Genomic DNA, 20670 nt, shown 5'->3' on the forward strand with positions numbered 1-20670 from the left:
AATGAGAAGCAAATAGCCTGGCAAACAAAAGAAACAGAACTATTATTGTAACTGCCCGAGGTTTTATATTTCAAGTGCAGAATCATAAGGAAGACTGGCTCTGAAGTCTATTTGTCATATATGCCCATGTGAGATCTCTGCCAAAACATAGAACAGCCTGAAACCCCGCCAAAAACCCACCCTGTCACCTACTGTAGCGTTAAAGATTGACAATAGTGCTTGCTTGCAGTTACTTAATGAAATACTTCATTGGTTTCCATGCCTCTCTGAAAAAATGGGACTGGAAGAGGCCTTTCCACCTGCACTGCTTAGGTCAGGGGTGCTTCTCCTTGGAGACCGATGGTGCATCGCTACAGACCAGGCTGTTCTGCTATGGTCACTCTCCGGGTTTATTCCAGCGATGGCACTCAGGGGGTGGGAAACCACATCCCTCCCCCTCCTCTCCCTTCCTCTCCCCTTCCTTCCCCTCCTCTGGAAGTTGGTTGATGGCTCTGATTATGGAGCCTCCAGGAAAGCGGTCTTTGTCATAAAAGGCCAAAGTTCATCAACTTCCATTTACATCAGTAAACACGAACAATTCTTCCTGAGCCTGAGAAATCAATTCCCACAATACATCAGCCAGTCGTGCTTTAACGGACTGAATTGAAATGCCCCTTCTAATCTGCATCAGAGGAATAAAAACGATCCTATCGCATAATGTGTACAGATGGGAGGGGACGAGGGAGCGGTACTCACCATTGCACATGCAGCGCACATTCCTGTAAAAGCGGGGGCACACAAAACTAATTCGTGCCGTGCTATAGGTCATCAGGGAATGTGAATCAATAGATAGACTTTGCTCACAGTGTTGTTCCTGACAATCCAGTCCAGAGCAATTCTTCTCCAAGATAGCAGAAATACGAATCACATTTTCCAAGTGTCTCCTTGCATTGGTAAGCTTCTGAATCAAATAGGCAGGCTTATAGAAACCACCGTTGTGCATCTGAACTGCAAACAGCATGTCAAGCTGATTGCTGCCTGCCACCGGCTGAATACTGATGATGTGCAGGCTGTCTTGTTTTTGGGAGAGCACTGCGTTTCGCAAGGTACGCCTGAACCCGTGCATGTGAAGGCCCACAAAGTCTTCCGGGGAAACATTCTCAAAACGGATGGTGACCGTGTTCTGCAGCATTTCTTGTAGCAATTGCTCAACGTGGACCACAACGTCGATGGGTACCTGGAACCGGCCATCGCTGACAGAGACGTTCAGGACATACTTGCCGTTATCGAGCCCTCCAAGGGCAATGATCTTCCCATCATGGCTGTTGACCTTAAACAAACTTTTCTGCTCTGATTTTAGTGTATATGTGAGGACATCATACACATCCTGATCTGTGGCATGGATTTTCCCAATGACTCCCCCAGGAAAATCATCTTCCATGGTGACAATGAAAATCTCCAGTGGAATGGCAGTCGGTTTGTGAATGCTCTCTTCAATAACCCTCACCTGAACATAGGTGTGGGAAGCCTGCTGAGGCTTCCCAGAGTCCTTTGCCTAATGCAGTTTAGAAAAAATAAAAAAATAAAAACCAAAGTGAAACACACATATAAGACAACTAACAGCCATAACTTCTCTCTATATATATTTTCACAGCATCAGTAATTCTGAAGACCTCTCAAAAGAACTTCCCAAATGCATTTGCAAAATACATATGTAAAGAAATGTCTCAGCCATTTCTAGCAGTGGAACTTACAAACTCTTTAGGGAAGCACAGATATCTCATCTAAGTGGATTGCAGGGAGAAATGTGTCAGCAGAATGTCTCATTACTGAAACTGAAATGTTCCCATGATCCCACAGCTATCACTTGTCCTCTTCACAACAGAGATATTTCAATGTGGTATATTCTGCACCGAATGGAGTTTGGGCTCACTTCTACCCTGGAAAAGAGACTGAAGCCCAGTGAAATACCAGCATCAGTTTCTTCATTGCTTGCTGCGCTCCACAGTGTTTCAGACCCTGACTAGTTTGTGTGGATGTGAGGGAGTTCAGAGTTTTTCTACAGCACTCTGTACTAATTTACCTGAAGCAGTCAAGAAACATGCTTGAAATAAATAAAATTTATCACCTTCCAAAAATGAAATAGGGTGCTGATGCTGTTACTAACGATAAAATATGAGAGCAGTACTGCACTTGGACAGATGACTGTATGACCCAGAGCACACATGATAGCATCATTTGCACTTTTTTATAGAGAGTAAAAGAGCAAGTATGACAAAAAACCCAAGGCCATCTCGACAGAAAGGTGTGCAAATTTGAATCAGTGTCCTTTCCTGCACTAAGAAAAATGTTTCATTGAAGTCACTATTAAGATATACTGCTCCACACGTTTACTTGCTCCACAGAAGAACAGAAGATGAAACCACCACTGGGCAGAGATTTAGCACACGTTCAAATTTACAAGCTGAAGGGAAAAAAAGGCAGGATGGCAACAGTAATATGGACATTACTAGGAAAGGATTAGTAACTGTAAGGTACTCTAAAAATCATTCATCCTCACTCCTAAAAGGGCTGGGTGGAATATTTAAAAAAAAGATTTTATGTATATGTGCACGCAGGCACATACACACACAGAGATTGCATCCCATTTCACTTTCGATTTTATCATTACTTTTTAATAAACCTAACACAGGGGAGGAACCTGATGATCCAAACGAGAAAGCAGCACTCTGGCACAGATGGATGGAAAGAAACAGTTCTATGGTTTATACACAACAGGAAACTATAAAATATGTTTTCACTGCAGAAGTCCCTAAAGAAAATAATACTGGGAGGAATTAGGCCTCCACAATCCAACAGTGTGGTTTTCTGAACATGTTGGTGCATCTCAGACATTGTGATCTGTCTAATATTTCATTTATGTGACCTACTTGGATCCATGTAGCTAGAGCATGTGGCTTAAATTTAATTTTCATGCCCAATTTTGGCTATACTGGAACTTTGGCTAGCAAATTGCCCTGAGAGCAGGATATTTTAGGATGAAGGCATGGTAAGAATGGAAGGTGAGGTTGGTTTTTTTTTTTTATTTTCCTACAAGGCTCAAAAAATAGGTTGTGCAGATATTAAATGGCAAACTTGTAAAACTTTACTTTGTTAATTAGCATCAGAGCTTATATTTTTTGAATTGTAACTAACTGAGGATGTTACTGCTATGAACAGCATTAAATGTGCTTTTAAGGAGCAGACGGGCTGTATTTAGAGAAATCATCCCCAGCAAAGCAAGTGGAGGAAGCCTGCATTTCAGACTTAGCTTGTAGAACCACGTCCCATTTCAATGAAGAGATATAGTTCTTTCCCTAGACTTGCATATTTACTGAACCCTAATACATTTTCCCTGGCAGGCCTGAGAAATGTGGACAAATTACTTTTGGATTTACAGGTTTTTGTAGTTAGAATTACCCTGGTTACAAAGTTCCTCAACAATGACTCTAAAGCTAAGTTTGAGCTGGACTTCTATTGCATGTCTTATTTTCACATTCTTTAAAAGCTAAGTTGACCTTGGAAATGTGACTTCATGAATTCTTGGTAGGCTTCCAAAAATTTATGATTAAATTTATGACTTAAAAGCAGGAGTGATTTTCCTTCCTAGAACAATATTTTTCTGTCACTTGTTCTGTGGTGTATTTATATGTATATAATGCATTTTTGCTTATTTTCCTCGCTTAGCTACAGAAAAAAAAAAAAAAAAAAAAGATTAAAATCTTAAATCATAACGGCCGCTGCTCAGAAAATCCATTTCATGCGGAGGAAATTGGAAAGGTGGCTGGCTACCTATTTATATTTATATGAAATTAGGTTTAAGAACATCAAAGGAAACATACCATATTGTGCACTTGTAAACTGGAATGCACAGTATTTACTCACAGAATACAGTCAATTAAAACCAACCCATACAGGCAATGTATGGCTGACCTACTGCTATGCGGTTTGTTGGTTCTGTGCAGATGCAAAATCCAAGCCGTACCTGCACGCAGAGCACATATTCGGTTGCGACCATGTGCTTGAAGATGACTGCAGATCTCAAGACACCGTGAGGGTCCAACGTAAACTCCTCCTCTTCATTGCCAGTGAGGATGGTGAAGGTAAAAGGGGGGCCATTGTGAAAAGAGTCTTTGTCTGTCACTACCAGCTGCAAAATGCTTGTGCCCACTGGTTTATTTTCCTTTACACATATACACAGCGTATAAAGAAAAGGATTAAAATTATACATATCACAATCACAAAATACCACATTTTGCTATCGAGAATATTCAACTGAAGGCTCTTTCCCCAAGACAACACTTCACAAGCAGCATTTATTTGGCACCGCTTACGCCTCATGGACCGGTAGCAGAGCTGGAGGTACCCACCACATCTCCAAGGACTGATGAGCCCTCCCTGATCCTGCCTCAGGTCAGGACTGAGACTGACTGACCACTAAGAGTTTCACACTGTGCAAGGTGCAAAGAAGTGTGAGCTCATTCCAGCTCAAACTTTTTGAGACCAGAGTACAATTCTGGCACAAAAGGGATGAACGGTAAAATGTGTGACAGATGCTGAGGTTAAAGAGCCTCAGCAAAAAGAAACTTACCAAAGAGTTAAGAAAGACATGTTTATACTTTCCTTTAAATAAAATCACTTGATACATCTTTGGCAGATAAATCATCAAAATCTACCTAACTGAAACCAAATACTTTTCTATTTTAAAAGTCAGAGAAGTTTTTGATGTGCAGGATAAACTTACTTGAATTACAGCTGTATAGTTAGCTGGAGTAAATACAGGGCTATTATCGTTCACATCAGAAATGTCCACGTTGACCGTCACGGATGAAGACAAAGGAGGGGTGCCACTGTCTCTTGCCTGGATAACTAATGAATAACCAGATATCTGTAAAAAGGTGAAAACATTAAATCATTGTGAAAGCGGTCCTAAATTTCACCTCATGTTCTTTACATCCAGTGCACCACCTACCATATTCTAAGGAAAGCTGTTTGACTTCATTACCTCCCCTGCCCTTAGTATAACATTATCCTGTTTATTGCCACACTGTGTCCCAACTTCTGATTTATAAGGCTATCAATAAACATAACAGCTTCACTGTATTAAAATAATTGTATCAGATGATACATTCCTGAAACAAAGGGGCAGACAAAAAACAAATGATGGATAATATCCAAACTCAGCCATTACTACTGTAGCTTACATTTTCATCTCTCCTAGGTGTCAGCTGGGATATGTGACCTGATTCTATTTATCTTACGGTTGGTTTCCAGGATATTATATAAATTGTTTATTAGTGTCAACCTCAGTTTGACACACAGCGTTTCTAACATGGTGATGGTGAATCAAGAAAAAGTTCACAAGCAGTTGGCTTAAACACACTGGAAAACATCTGAGACCAGTAGGGACAACAGTCTCTCTAGCAACAGGATATTATCCACCATTCAGTAGAAGATAAAGGTTTTTTGAGCCTACTTGTTTGCAACAGACACAAACTACTCAGCACAGTGTGGGCAGTTCAGTCCATCACCCGTGGGCCCTCTGCACACATATGTGCCCGTGCCTGAGGTGCGAGCCTATGTCACAATTTGCAAAAGCTCTGTCTGTGCACAGCTTATGGATGACAGATTGGGTTTATGAACTGCATCCTTATGTCGGCGTCCTTACGTCTTACGACTACTTTTTACTGTATATCGTTCCCCGCTCCCCAAGGAGAGCTGCCGACACATCTGCCGTGAATCCTTCTATGGGGGAGCGAGCAAAGGGCAAAACGTGCGCCAGATAAAACACCCCGCTCCAGCTCTCTGTGTGGGGCTGGAAAGGGGAAAAACATGCCCCTCCAGAAGGGAATGATGTAATGTAAAAGGGGCTTTTCCAAGATGGGAGGAATTCCAAAGCTATTTGAAAAATAAAAGCCATTTGGGTAGGAGGGAGGAGTACAGAATAAGTGTATGAAACAAGGGAGCTCTTCTGGGATGTGGGACCACCCTAAGGATTAAGGAAACATTTTTTGAGGGGATGCAGGGAGGAGAAAGACTGTGATTTGGTGGGGGCATAATGGAAGAGGAGGGAGGAAGAATCCTGAACTATGGAAAGTCAAGAAACTGAGGCAAAGAATTAAAGATTTCTTTTCCCCCTTTTGAGATGTAATATCTAGTGCTACATAAAAGTCAATCCTGACAGTTTTGTGGGGTCTTTCTCAAATTTTGTGTGTGTTTGTTTTCATTTTCACATATCCCAGAAAGGTAGATGGCAAAAGTCATGGTTTCTATGTGATTACAGCTCTGGAAATGAATTTCCTTAAACCACTGAAAGCTGGGAGTCAGCACTGCCTTTGGGGATCTACAGCAGATGGGGCATCATGTATCATTTTCCCTGAAGGGGTCAGAAACACCTGTGTCTAGGAAATGTGCCAAGCAAGCAAAGAAAAAGGACAATATCGCAGGTTATTTTAACCGATGGAAACTTTGGAAAGTGCAGATCTAAGAGAACTGGCATTAAACACGCACACCCCGGTGAGGGTGAATGTGTGTGTCTGAATACAGATGTACATGAGAGCACCTCAGAAACTAAAAAAAATTCATATTAAGAAATTAAGTCCGTGCCATGTAAGATAAATATATTACAGCAAATTTGTAACGTGCACAGCCCATTGTTACTCCCCTGTCCTCAACAGTCTGCGGCAAAGTCATTCTGCCACCAAACACTGACAATGTAATCCTGCCTTTGTGGTTATACAGAAAGGATATTTGCCACTGTTTGAAGCAGTAGCTCTGCTTCCAGTAGAGAGCTCTTCCAGCTGAGCCCATATTCTGGGGATAGCAATCAGCTTCCCTGGTTTTGCAGCCGCACTGCTCAGAGGCAGAAGGCAAGGATTTCCTTATGTGTTGCAAGACTTTTGAAGCCACGTAGCGCTCTCCTGCCCTGCTAGTAGCACAGGCAACTGTATTTGTTTGTTTTTTTTCCAAGAGCTGCTAATTGCTAGCTATGGAAAAATGGTGATAAATCACCCTGAATGAATAATCTAGTGAGCAAACAAAGCAGCCGAATCTGTTTAATGAAGCACTCTTTCACTTTTGGTACAGCCTAGCCACTTCATAACATCACCTCCCCAGTGACATGTTTTGCAGAGCGCTAATTAATGGCTGAGGTCTCAGCTCGGTGCTTGGTGCCACAATCTGGAGGATACTGTAATCACCCAGTTGCACACACCGCTGCACGTGTGTGCTTGCACACGTGGGAGAGAGGAGGCAGCTCATTAACACAGCAACAGCTGATGGTGTCGCCACAGGAGAAACCCAGGGTTGCTTTTTTCCCCTGACCTGGCCTCTGTGTTGGCGCAGGATGGGAATGTAAGCAGAGCTTGGGGGTAGGACTGGGGATAGGTCTGCAGTGGGAAGATGTGGAACAACATTAGAAAGACCTGTTGAAGCACCTTAGGCTGATCGTTGCAGACTATAAAAGAAGCTTCTTCAAAATGAGCTAGCAGCAGAGTTGAGATCAATACACATCTGTAAGTCACTGTAAGTTAAGAAGTCCCACGGGTCTTACCCTTTCTCGATCCAATTTCTTTTTAACCTTCACAAGTCCCAGAACAGGATCAACTGAAAATTCGTTGTCTCGATCCCCATTCACTATGGAAAAATGAATCTGGCCATTGGGAGGGCTATCCAGATCTTCTGCTATCAACTTTTTTGAAAGAAGAGTGAAAATTAGCAAAAAGAAAAATATTAAGCCATCTGTATGATACATCAGTTGCTCAATCCCCCCGAAAAGTAAGACTTCATATTCCATTAGACTAGTTACATCTGAACTGCACACCTCTACAGCACAAAATCAATTGGTGTTTGATAGGAGGCTCCTCTTGGACCTTTTCAAAATTCCAGCATCAAAACATACACAGTATTTTAATCTAAATATTCCATAGAACACTTTTTTCCTGGATCCACAAGTTCAAAGATGAGAGCATTGTGAGGTTTGGGTAAGGCACATTGCACGCCAGACTGAACAGATACAAATACTACGTGATACAAATATTATTCATTTCACAGAAAAGTTGAATTCTGCCTTTCCAATAAAACCCACTTGTTTCTAGTTGACTCACCGAATGCAATGCCTTAAACATGACATTGCTCTTTGACAGCGTAGCGGGGTTAAAAAGAAACAGTCAGTGCTACTGCTTTCTTTTTGGGGGAAAACTGGCAGCAGCCTGGAAAGCAGTAACAGATGCAGAATATTGGCTAGAGAACAGTTTGGGTGATTCAAGATGCAGTAGTTATCGTTATTAACTGGTGCAGCAATATTTTATTGAAGGCCATGTGGCAGAGGGCTTCGTTCCACCTAAATGACACCCACGGCCTCACTCACCATTATCACCGAATCACCGATGGCGGCGTCCTCGCTGATGACCGCGCTGTAGACCGCCTGGCTGAATTTCGGTGCGTTGTCATTAACATCTGTCACATTTACATTCACAGTCGTAACGGCGCTCAGGGCTGGAGTACCTCCATCTTTTGCTTCCACTATTAAGTAGAAATCCTTACACGATTCATAATCCAAAGCTTCAAAAATGGAAATCGCTCCTTTGAAGCAAGGGAGGGAATGTCAACAGCCATTGAAAAACAAATAATGCTATGGACTAAGGGATTTGACTGTAGTAAACAGTACAGCATGCTATTTATCACCATGGCACACATACAAAATATGTTGTTTTAACTGTAACACTGCCCAATCCAATAAAAATATTTGGTCAGGTTTCTACTGCTGTCGTTAGATTAAAGAATGATGCCAATTGCACTTGGGTTGACTGCAGAAAGGACCTTCACAAGGCATGAAGCAATGAATGGTTTCTCATGAATTTTATTACACCAGTATCATAGACAGAGAAGTGGGGGCCATATCCACCCATTTGCCTGGGCTCATGCACAAAGCCTGTGGGAGAACTAGATGCCGACTCTGGAAATCAGCCCTGACAAGTCAACAAAAATTCACTCCCATGTAATTAACTTCTCATAAATTAAATACAAATGAATGGGGTATGAATACCTTTGAGAAATCAGTTCTCTATCATTTATGTGATTAAATAGGGACTTCCCCACTCACCTAGGTTTATAAATTTTGGGTTCCCTCACCACACAACCAAAACTAAGATTCTCTGTAACTTGACTCACTTTGTGGACAGAAATGATTTTTATGCAAGCCCTCCACGTGTTTCCCATGTACCCATAACCTTAACAAGAAGTGGGGAGTGGGTTGTGCACAGATTTCTAGTGGTTCCTTGAAGGAGGTAACGCTGGGCATGACAGAAAAGACTTAAAAGCAAACCCTTGACCTTGGCAAGCCAAATCCTTTTTGGTATAGACCCAGCAGGAGCAGGGATGTATGTGGCTTAAAGGTCATTTAGTCCAACTGCTACCCAACACAGGTCAGCTAAGCGTAATAATTCTTGAAGGTACCCATTTCTAATGTTCTTATAAAACTCCAACAGCATCAGTTTCCTAACCTTCTTAGGAAATGTATTTGACTACTTAATAATCATTACAGTTAGGAATTTATTCCTGTCATTTAACCAAAATAATCCAAATGCAATTTAAGCCCATTCACAACTTCTTCTCTCATGACTGGGCATGGAGAACAATTTATTCCCCTCCTCTTCCTAGGTACTTTTTACAAGCTTGAATACTAACAGCATGTCTTCTCTTTTCTAGCTTAAATAGCCTCAATTCCTTCAGTCTTTCCTGGTAAGCCACATTTTATAGACCTTGGATCATTCTTCTTAATCTCGTCTGGGCTCTCTCCAAATGAATCCTACCTTTCAGCATGACTTGCTGGAAGCAGGAACCCTGAAGAGAAGCTTCCAAGTGGCTAACAGAGAGTTCCCACTGATAAATGGTGTGAAGGGCATTATTTTTCAAGCCCTGATCAGGCATGCTACATCAGCACCCGTCTGTCTGAAAACTGAGCTCCTGCCTCTAAACCGATAATAAGGGAGCTGTCACACATTAATGAATAATAAATAGTTTTGGGTTTTTTTCCCTGTGTGATTAAGCTTCATTATGGGTTTTTATTGATTTATCTCCTTGGCTTCATTGTCAAATGTGAAGTTAAGTATTGCTGTCTAGGCGTATTTATGTTTAAATTTTGTTAGCACTAATCAACATTATGAAGATAACAGACAACATACAATTATGTGAAGTCCCTTACATGTAAGGCAGTGGTCTCCGCAGAGTGGAGAGAGATTTTTGCTCACAGTAATATAAATGCCACAAGGCATCATTTTGAAATTTTCCAGGTTACTGGTTACTACAGTTGCACTCAAACAAGTGTTACCTTCAGCTTTCAAAATCAAGATTATTTTGTTCTGAAACTCTGGTGGCAGATTTGTACTGGTCCTCCTGAGCATTATGAGAATAAGGGGACCACTACATGGAGCGCAGAAGAACCATAGCTTACTGTCTGTTGACAGATTAAAACCTCAACAAGGATAAAGAATATATCCCATGAAAGAAATGCAAAGAAAATGAGCTATTTGGACAAAATAAGGCAGCTTTTCTTAGTATTTCTTAAAAAGAAGCAGCAGTACGTTTTTAAAATTTGTGATGTATAAACAAAAAAATCCCCAATGGCTGAAGTCAACTATCAGACAACACAAATCAGGAGCAACCTAAGTCAATGGAGATAAGTACAGGCATATAAACGGCAGGCACCACCTGACATGTTGGGACTGCCATCTATTTGGTCCTGATAGCACTGTCTGATGTTTGCTAAGGTCCAGACCTGGCAAGCAGGTAAACATTCCAAGTGCTCATAACTGTAAGGGTTGCACAGTTTGGTTAATGGCTTGTCACATCTACATTGACTTCAACAGACACACTAATGGAAAAAAGTATTCTCCACTCGAGCTGAGGCAGCCGAGTGTGACCGTAATTTACATCCCTCTCCAATCTGAAATTGGTTTTTAACTGTGCAACTAATTCCACATTGACAAGCTCTGAGTCTCTGTCCTGGTAAATTTTTTGGTCCAAGAGCTTTCCCCAATGCATTCACATTTTTCTGATGCTTTCATTTTGCATTACAAGTAAGAGCCACTTTACAAACCTGTTTTTGAGTTAATCCTGAACTTCCCTTTCTCATTCCCTGATCTGATGAGATAGGCAATCTCAGCATTAGTGCCAATGTCTTGGCTTGTAGCAAAAACAGAAAGCACTTCAGTGCCAGGTGAGGTGTCTTCAGGTACTGTAACAAGATAATCTCTTCTTTCAAACACAGGGGGGTTGTCATTAATATCTAGCACTGTAATGGTAACAGTGGCAAACGAGGACAAGGTCAGCACAATGCTCTGATCTGAGGCCTTTACACTGATGTTATAGGAAGACTGAAGCTCTCTGTCAAGTGGATGCTCCAAAATAATGATTCCCGATGACCGGTCAACTGAGAAGTAACCATTTGCCGAGTCTGCCAGGGAATAGGTAACTTTTCTGTTTACACCTGAAAGAGAAGCAGATGTGAAAATGATAAAGTGAAATAAAAAAAACAACAACCTCTTCCCATCTAATGGAAATCCTAAGCAAAATCTGCTATCACAGTGCTCATTTCCAATGGGATGGAGCACATGGAGGTACAGTCCTGGGAGATCAGGACATGCTCTTCTCACATGTCAAATCCCCGTGGATAAGTTAAGTTCCTTCCCTTATTATGATACTTTTTTAAAAGATCCCTTTGCAGAACTGCTGTGTAATGAAACTTGAAAGCAGGATCTAGATATGGTCGTTGCTCAGAAAAGCTTACAATTGATTTAGATGAGACAGGCAGAATGCTGAAATTGGAAATGTCTCCGAGCACATCTTGAAGGAATAGAAATGTACATAAGGGAAAAATAAACCCATAAAAATACATCAGGTGGCACAGAATGTACTTGCTACCAGTGCTGTCTTGATTCCACTGTTGAGCAGCAAAATATTATCATAAGACGATACCTTTTAGACAAAAGATGCATCGAAGAACTCCTCCCAGAATCTGGACACTTTAGAAAGTGAAGTCTCTCACTCCCCCAATTAGAGAGTGAAAATTTAGTTGTACAAAAGATATCCTGTGTTTTTCAAATCCTGCCTGTGTATTTCTCAATACACAACACCTATCCAGCTGGCTGCTGAATATGCAGATCTACTCTTAAGGTTGTTGTCAGTAATAAGGCCTGAGGGGAAGGTACTGACTTGGTTGCTTGCTGCACTACAGAGGGATAGCCATTTCAAATGTAATTAAAAGTGAGCACAGATACAACCTAATTCAACTCCCCTGATGCTGGTTGATTTTGTGATTTGGTCCTGAGTGCTGCACTAAGAGATTATAACTAAAACACAAAGATCCACTAAAACGGAGAGTCTCTGCTGTTAACATCTCTCACTTGAGCATTTGCTGCCCTTTTTGTTGGAGAACAGACTTTACAAGCCTGACATTAATCAGATGAACAAGAGCTACCAATCCCTTCTAGGCATATTTTGTTAATTTAAAATTTGTGACAGTATTATTCTGCTTTGCAGCAGCAAAGCATTGTAGAGACGCCTGATCAAAAGCAGCACAAATCACATTTGTTTTCTGCTTGACGTAGCAGGAGTAGAGCATCCACACAAGAGGGAGCTGGGAGACTCTTTCTTCAGTCATATGCACATAAAAACTAGAGCAACTACAAAGTCCCAGACCCTGCTTGGAGAGCATTTAGAATTACTATTTGGCCTCTTCAGGGAATAAAATTTTTATGCAGCGCTTGAGACACCAGAGTATATTTCAAGTGTTCAAATGTCTTTAAAATAATGAAAAGTTTAAATGGCAATATTTCAATGAACCTTTTTAAAAAATAAAAAAATAAAAAAAATCAAAGCAGAGCCTCTCTATTCAGCTTGGTATCAGAAATGTGGAAAATACAGAGAGGCTCTCCTCCAGCAAAACAGGCAAAGCAGCTGAGGAGGTGACTCCTGTCCTACAGAGGAAGAACTGAGCCTAGCCCATGAACTAGTTGGAGACTTTCATGTGTTGAAACACCTTAACCCTGAATACCCTAGAGCCTGCTGAAGACCATGCTCATAGAATCATAGAATCATAGAATGGTTAGAGTTGGAAGGGACCTTAAAGATCATCGAGTTCCAACCCCCCTGCCATGGGCAGGGACACCTCCACTAGACCAGGTTGCTCAAAGCCCCATCCAGCCTGGCCTTAAACACTTCCAGGGATGGGGCATCCACAGCTTCCCTGGGCAACCTGTTCCAGTGCTTCACCACCCTCACAGGAAAGAATTTCTTTCTGGTATCTAATGTAAATCTCCCTTCTTCCAATTTAAAACCATTACCCCTTGTCCTGTCACTACATTTCCTGACAAAGAGTCCCTCTCCAGCTCTCCTGTAGGCTCCCTTCAGATATTGGAGAGGGAGGTCTCCCCGGAGATAAGGTCTCCCCGGAGCCTTCTCTTCTCCAGGCTGAACAACCCCAGCTCCCTCAGCCAGTCTTCATAGGAGAGGTGCTCCATCTCTCTGATCATCTTTGTGGCCCTCCGCTGGACCCGTTCCAACAGGTCCATGTCCTTCCTGTGTTGAGGACTCCAAAGCTGGACACAGTATTCCAGGTGGGGTCTCACGAGCGCAGCGTAGAGGGACAGAATCACCTCCCGTGACCTGCGGGCCACACTTCTCTTGATGCAGCCCAGGATGCAGTTGGCTTTCTGGGCTGCCAGTGCACATTGTCGGCTCATGTTGAGCTTCTCATCCCGGAGAGGGCCCACAACTTCCATAGTCTTGCTTTTATCCCTGACATATCTATAGAAGTTTTTCTTATTGTTTTTGATGTCCCAGGTGCAGGACCCTGCACTTGGCCTCCATATATATGTATCCAAATGCTCTGTCAGCTGACAGTCAGCCACACTGACAAGAGAGAAAAAACGGAGTAAAACCCTCTGGAAAGTGGAAGGCTCTGAGGGTTTGAATGGCTGGAGGTGTGTCTCCATTTCCAACAAGGGAGAATCTCCTTCTGCTAGAAATCCTCCTCGAACTTCCACTTACAAAGAGGGACAGACCTGACCGGAACAATTAATGAGCTAGTAATTAGAGCTGATCCCTGGGGATGCTGGAAAAAGGGATTTTGCCTGATTCAGAGCATGTAGTTGAATACCCAACCTACACATGAGTTTTAACTGTAAAGCTATTTAGTATTCTGTACTGGGCTCTCTTGATGTCTGCCAGTTTCTATATAGAATTAAATACTTCTCTGAAGAAGGGACCTTAACTCACACATTCCACACACATGTGTCTGTGACTGCAGGAGAGCTTTAGTCTGGTTTGAGTTTTTCTCTGGCACAAAACCTTATTTGATACTCACTACAGGATACCTTGACACAAGACAAAAGAATCAGATAACACGGTCTTTGAAGGCATAAATAGCTAGAAAGGAGATGGCCTACCTATGACTTTTGTCTTGAAACATGCCAAATCTTCATCAAGAATATCTTGCAAGGGGGAGTGGGCAGAGACAGAATTTGGTGTGTGTGACACCATGTAGGGTGAGTTTACATACAAGAAGTGACAACTCTGGTGATTGCAATGTGATTGATATATCAGATATATCTAATTACACAACTCTCCTGTATTCTACTTCCTAAAGGTGATGTCCAATAATTAACAAAATATGAAAAATGTTTTTTGATAAATGACTGCTTGTGATCCTACAATGGAGACAGTTCAGATATAGACTATGGTGTTCTGGTTGCTTAACTCTAATATAAGGGATTTTTAGGCAGAAATGGAGAGAGTTACTTCTTGAAGGCAAATGCTTTTATTTTTCCTTCCTGGAAAACAAGAGAGGAATACAGAAGTTCCAAGGATGTGGGTTATCTTGTACCAGCCTGGTTTGATGATGAAAACAGTCTTATTTTTCCCACGTGACCTGGAGGAAAAGCTCTTGCAGGTGAAAAGGGTATTTTATGCAAGGAGAGACAGAAGATCAGGGCAGAGGACCTGAGCTGAGACACTCAGATACCAACCGTTGGTGGCTTTCTGCTTGAATGCAGAGGCAGAATACAAGGAGAAATACAGAAACAGATCTGCGCTCCTGCTGACCTCCTCCCATGGTGTTTTGTGGGGCTGCAGTTTAACACTGGCTTCTTGGGAGGAAAATGAATTCAATGAAAAGGTGGGGCAGAAACAGCACTTTGAAGAAACTGTTATATCGATAGCTGTTTCCACTCAGCTTCCTGATTTGAGGCTGGAAACGAAATGGGCATGAGGCAAAGGTGAAGCAGGAAGTTATTTCTACTGAAATCCAAAATGCTTTAGTCCAGGGGCTACCATCTGCTGAGAGCGAAGCGTCCACCATTGTGTGTCAACGGCATCCCTGCCGTGGAGGCGATGGTAGATTCTGCTATGACTATAAAGGAGATGTTTCCCATGGACAGGAAACAACTGCTCCAACACCACGGTTCCTGCACTGGTAAAGAGAGCAATCCTCCCACACTGCTTGGCCACAGCTGTTGGGGGATTAATATTTGCAAACTGCGTTGTGTCTATTCACTTACTCACTGAAACTTCTCAGATTTCTAAGGTGCCAATCACGAACATAAGCTATTTGAACATGGAAAGCTTTGCAGGAATTACTATTACTATAAGAGGATTGCAGTACATTTTTTAAATAAAGGAATAAGCAAGCACATTTTCTATTTAGACTTGTATTAGCATATGATAGAATATTGCCCTTTGCCAAATCTCTGGCGTGAAGAGCTTGTACAACATACAGCCGTCTAGTACCTCAAATGCCATCCTTCACACAGGTTTTTTTTCTTGTTTTCTTCTGTACTAAAACAAAGGGGCATGCACTGAATGTCACATAGTGACATCTATGTCACTACAACTTTAAATAGCACCAGGGAAATAAAATAACTTCTCTTTCTAATTCAGGTGTATCAAATTCCTCCTTGTCTAACTCATAGAATCATAGGAATGTTTAGGTTGGAAAAGACCTTTAAGATCGAGTCTAAACATTAACCTAGCACTACCAAGTCCACCACTAAACCATGTCCCTAAGCACCACCTCTACACATCTTTTAAATACCTCTAGGGACGGCAACTCAACTACCTCCCTGGGCAGCCTGTTCTGATGCTTGATAACCCTTTCAGTGAAGAATTTTTTCCTAATATCCAATCTAAACACCCCTTGGCATAACCTGAGGCCATTTCCTCTTGTCCTATAGCTTGTTACTTGGGAGAAGAGACCGACCCTGGAACATAAGAGGTTCTACTCGAATATGAGAAAGAATTTCTTCACGGTGAGGGTGACAGAGCCCTGGAACTGGGAGGGAGGGAGGTTGTGGAGTCCCCTTCTTTGGAGATTTTCAAGACCTGCCTGGATGCAGTCCTGAGTAGCATTCTCTAAGCAATCCTGCTTCAGCAGGGGAGTTGGACTAGATGATCTATACAGTCCCTTCCAACTCTAAAAAAAACTTCAGTGAAAATTCAGTGACCCCCACCTGGCTACAACCTCCTTTCAGGTAGTTGTAGAGAGCGATAAGGTCTCTTCTCAGCCTCATTTTTCCAGGCTGAACAACCCCAGTTCCCTCAGCCTCTCCTCCTAAGACTTGTTCTCCAGACCCCTCACCAGCTTCGTTGCCCTTCTCTGGCACCTCAATGTCCCTCCTGTACTGAGGGGCCAAAACTGGACACAGTACTCAAGGTGCTGCTCAGTTGAAAATAGTGGAGTTACAACATGGTTTGATCCAGACCAACATCAATTAAAAGACCGAGCATTAAAATAACAGGCGCAATCCCCATATGACAGAGAGTTTCTGCAGCGGGCATTACCTACTGACTGCATCACACAAGAACTAAAATTTACAAGTGTTAAAGACCATTCATAGTGTGTTTCTCCTTTCTGTTTTCATCTGTCACCCTGAACTCATTATTTAATGTGTTTCCCTAAGTATAGCTAGTGCACTTGTTATTGTTTATCTCTGGAAAATGGTGCTTAGCTTTGTCATCTGCTCATTTTAATTTTGAAAACTTATGGAAAGAAAAATAATGGCAAGCATTAAAAATAAACAAACAAGAAGTAAAACAGAAATCTGTCCAGAAAGAGCACTGTAAAAAAAGTTATTTATCAATTTAGCAGTCGTTTGCAAGCATGGTAGCTGATTATTGTGGTTCTGCTTGCCTCTGTCTTTCATGATGTGACTAGTAACACTGGCATGTTCCTATGGCCTTTCCTGATTACCCAAACGTTAACCACAACACCAGTTACTGGAAGTTAGAAGTCCACAACTTCATTAACAGCAAAAAAGACAAATACTAAACCAGATTTTATAATACTCTACTCCATCATTTTGACATGAAAGAGAAAAATCTTGCCAGAAGTACCTTGCTGAACTGTAGAAGAATATATAACCCCATAGGGAAAGATATTTCAAGTGATTTTTACAACTTAAGCAGAAAAGCTGGCCAAGTTCAATCCATAACACCGCTACCGAAACAGGCTTTCCTTGCTTTGTCCCTTTTCTGTGGGAAAACGATAGCCCTAACCCCGAAGGCCTTTACTCACACCAGTGCTCCAGCGGAGTCAGGGTACCATAGGATGAAAGCAGGGCCACAGAGTACAGAGATGAAGATGACCAACCCCTTACTGAAGGGAAATATTGGACAGAAATGGCAGGCATAAGCTTTTAGTGGTATGATACCTTGATACCTTCAAGGATGTCTGAAACCCTGCTTTCTGTTTCAGCTGGATCGTGCGTTGTCTTTTTTTGGTGGGAATTCCTCTCTTTTCTAGCAGAGATTTATGCAGCCCAGGGTTCTGGCTTAACATGACTTTATGTGAATACTTGTTTCCATCAGTGCTCCTGAGTCATTCACTTGCCTGCGCCCATCAGCCCTAAGCTTGATTATTTTTCTGAAGTGGGGGAGACCATTTTGGATTCTCCTGATTTAGGGTTACACACTGCAGCTAACAACATTGGGCAACAGAGCCTGAAGCAATGGAATGCACATGTAGAGAGACGTATATAAAAAAAAAATATGTATGTATCCATATATATATATACACACAAACACACTCATACAAATACATGTTTCAGTAACCGAGTTTAAATACAGGGCTTATTCAGTCAAGATAATCCAGGAGCTACAATTCTCCTTGTCTAGTTCTTTGCCTCCATGTTGTTAACAATGTCTTTGAAATCTCAAAAACTAAAGAAATTAATAGAAATGACAGTATAGAGATAGCTGGAATCTTATGAGGTCAACAAATTTATCCACGCACAAAGAAAGGATGGATGCAATTTATCCCCAAACACAGGCCTATCCTTTGATCAGGAACTTGCATAACCCCCTCGGATAACACACCCCAGTGCCTCACTTTTCTTACAACTAAAAATCTTGTTCTGACTTTTTGCTGAGATTGAATAAAAATATTAAAAGATGAGGGGGAAAAAAACGAACAAAGGTTGACTTCCTTCCTCAGAGCTACTTGTCTGATATCTGAAGACTGTTATACTTTATCATCTCACTTCTCTTTCCCCTGGCACTCCCTTCTCAACTGTTTTAATATTTCCTGGTAGCACGCATTTTCCAGACCTGTGATCTTTCTTGTAAATCTCCAGGTAGCCCACATCTTCCTGGAAGAGCTGTACCCAAAACACGACGCAGCCTTTCAGGTCAGGATTTGCAAACACCAAGTAAATAGAAAGAACTACTTCTGTTTTCCAGCATTACTCTTGTTTACCTATCTCATTAAAGTATTTGCCTTATCACACCAGCATGAAAGTGTAAACATACATTCAACCTGTGATTCACCATCATGCAGCTGCTCCTCTGCAATTCTGCTGCCCAATCAGTCATTACCTAGACAATATTGATGCACTTGGTTATTCTTATTTAAACACAGGATTTCACATTTACCTTGATGACTGGCATCGTATTTTCCCAAACCCCTTTCCAACTGTTAAATCCCACAGCTATGACTTTGACGCTATGCAGGCTACTTGCAGCCCCATTCTGCTTTCCAACATCCAGCAATACAGACCCTATGCCTACTTATCCATTCAGGAATGAAAACAAGAGCAATGCTGCACCCAGTACCTCTCTTAACTTATCCCTCCAGTGTTGCAGTCATTACAAACTCACCTGATGACATTTTCATGTAGACCATGTTTCCCTGCTAGCTTATAAAAATATCGTGCAGTACAATGCCAAAAACCTCACTAAACCTTAGCCATACCACCCATAATATTTCTTTCTATATAGCCTCCTTGCATGTTGCAAAAGGAAATGAGATTGGTTTGATGACTTCTGCTTGCTGAACACAAACCAGCTTTTAGTCATCTTGATGCACATGTACTCATTATTTTAATGCAAGCTGGGTGACTAAGTTCCCCTGACTACCTCTCTGCAGCTTTAAAAATCTGGCCCTTTGAAAGATTCAGCAACAGGGTCATATAGACTGACTGCTTACAGGATTAGGTCTCCTGAGTGCCTATGCATGGGAAGCAAAATAAGTAATATGAAGTAGGGCTTGCTTAGGCAGAAACCTAAGCTTTCTATCATAATCCCCAAACAACTTGTTTGTTTACCTCCTAACACCAGGTAAGTCTAAACTCCACAGAGCCTATTATTTTCTATTTGGCAATTTTTCAGGGGCCCAACGTGCTGTATCTTTGTGTTCCTAGAAGTGCTTCTGACTTTATTAAGAAGGTAACAGCTAGGTTTTCTCCTGAGCAACTCACGGGGTGAACTTGGACACTTGTAGGTGTCCTCAGGACTGGCCAGCCCACAGTGGGGGATGTGGGGCATTGTCCTCCCACTCTTCTTATGGAATAGAAGTCTAATGGTAAGGACACCTTTCCAGGAAGGAGGAGTACAAGGGTACATTGCCATAGACAGTTACTTTTCATTGAATAAGCCCTGGGGAACAGAGCCCAGAAGGCAATCACCCACCAGGAGACAGAGCAATGCTCACCTGGGTCTTTTTTTTTTTTTCCTCTGGCTGATTCCTGAATCCTTTTTCAAAACAGCTTCAGAGACTGTGGAAAGGACCCTCTGCTTCAACTATAACCCCTTACTATGCAATGCTGTTTTGAATAGCTGCAGAAAAAGGAATTAATAATTCAGGGCTTCCAGATCCTGCCTAAGTGCACTAACCCCTGGACTATTTTAAAAGTCAGTGAGGCAAAGACGTGGATAAAGATGTAGGAAGCTCCATGTACGTTTTAAAGAGAATGTGCCATCCTCTGGAAAGTATCTCGTTATATTTATTTTACAAACACTCAGACAATATCCAGAAATATCATCTAGCTAGTGCTGGCTTCGTTGCCAAAGTTGTCTACCTACTACTTGCTGGGTTTTAGCAAATCTTCCGTCCGATTACCTCTGTTATTCATGTTTCAATCCATGTTTCAATTCAAAATATTTTCAATGTTTTCTTCTTTTTCAGATCCTGAATGCCTCAAAAGTCTCTAGATCCATTTTAAGGGGCCTGCCCAACATAAACCTGCAAAGTAGAGGTTTGCTGTACCAGCAAATGTCAAAATCAATATCTACTTCAGCATTTTTATTTTTTTGTTACTTGCCATTATACGTAATTCAGAGAACTGCTCTTTAATCAAGCTGTGACTGTCTTGCACTCCTCTC

General features: G+C 41.7%; 1 protein-coding gene across 2 annotated transcripts in view; it reads right to left on the reverse strand.

Annotated features, from left to right (window-relative positions):
• Positions 1 to 20670, reverse strand: part of FAT3 (FAT atypical cadherin 3) — a 334054-nt gene that overhangs the window by 38190 nt on the left and 275194 nt on the right. For both annotated transcript variants that reach the window (XM_074152937.1, XM_074152928.1), the window contains exons 13-18: positions 11117 to 11506; positions 8387 to 8601; positions 7571 to 7708; positions 4763 to 4906; positions 4004 to 4201; positions 736 to 1534 (exon numbers count right to left, since the gene is read on the reverse strand). In XM_074152937.1, coding sequence (XP_074009038.1) covers positions 736 to 1534; positions 4004 to 4201; positions 4763 to 4906; positions 7571 to 7708; positions 8387 to 8601; positions 11117 to 11506 — 1884 coding nt within the window. The remainder of the gene's footprint in view (positions 1 to 735; positions 1535 to 4003; positions 4202 to 4762; positions 4907 to 7570; positions 7709 to 8386; positions 8602 to 11116; positions 11507 to 20670) is intronic.

This window comes from Numenius arquata, chromosome 1 (genome assembly GCF_964106895.1).
Source record: "Numenius arquata chromosome 1, bNumArq3.hap1.1, whole genome shotgun sequence".
Taxonomy (NCBI): Eukaryota; Metazoa; Chordata; class Aves; order Charadriiformes; family Scolopacidae; genus Numenius; species Numenius arquata.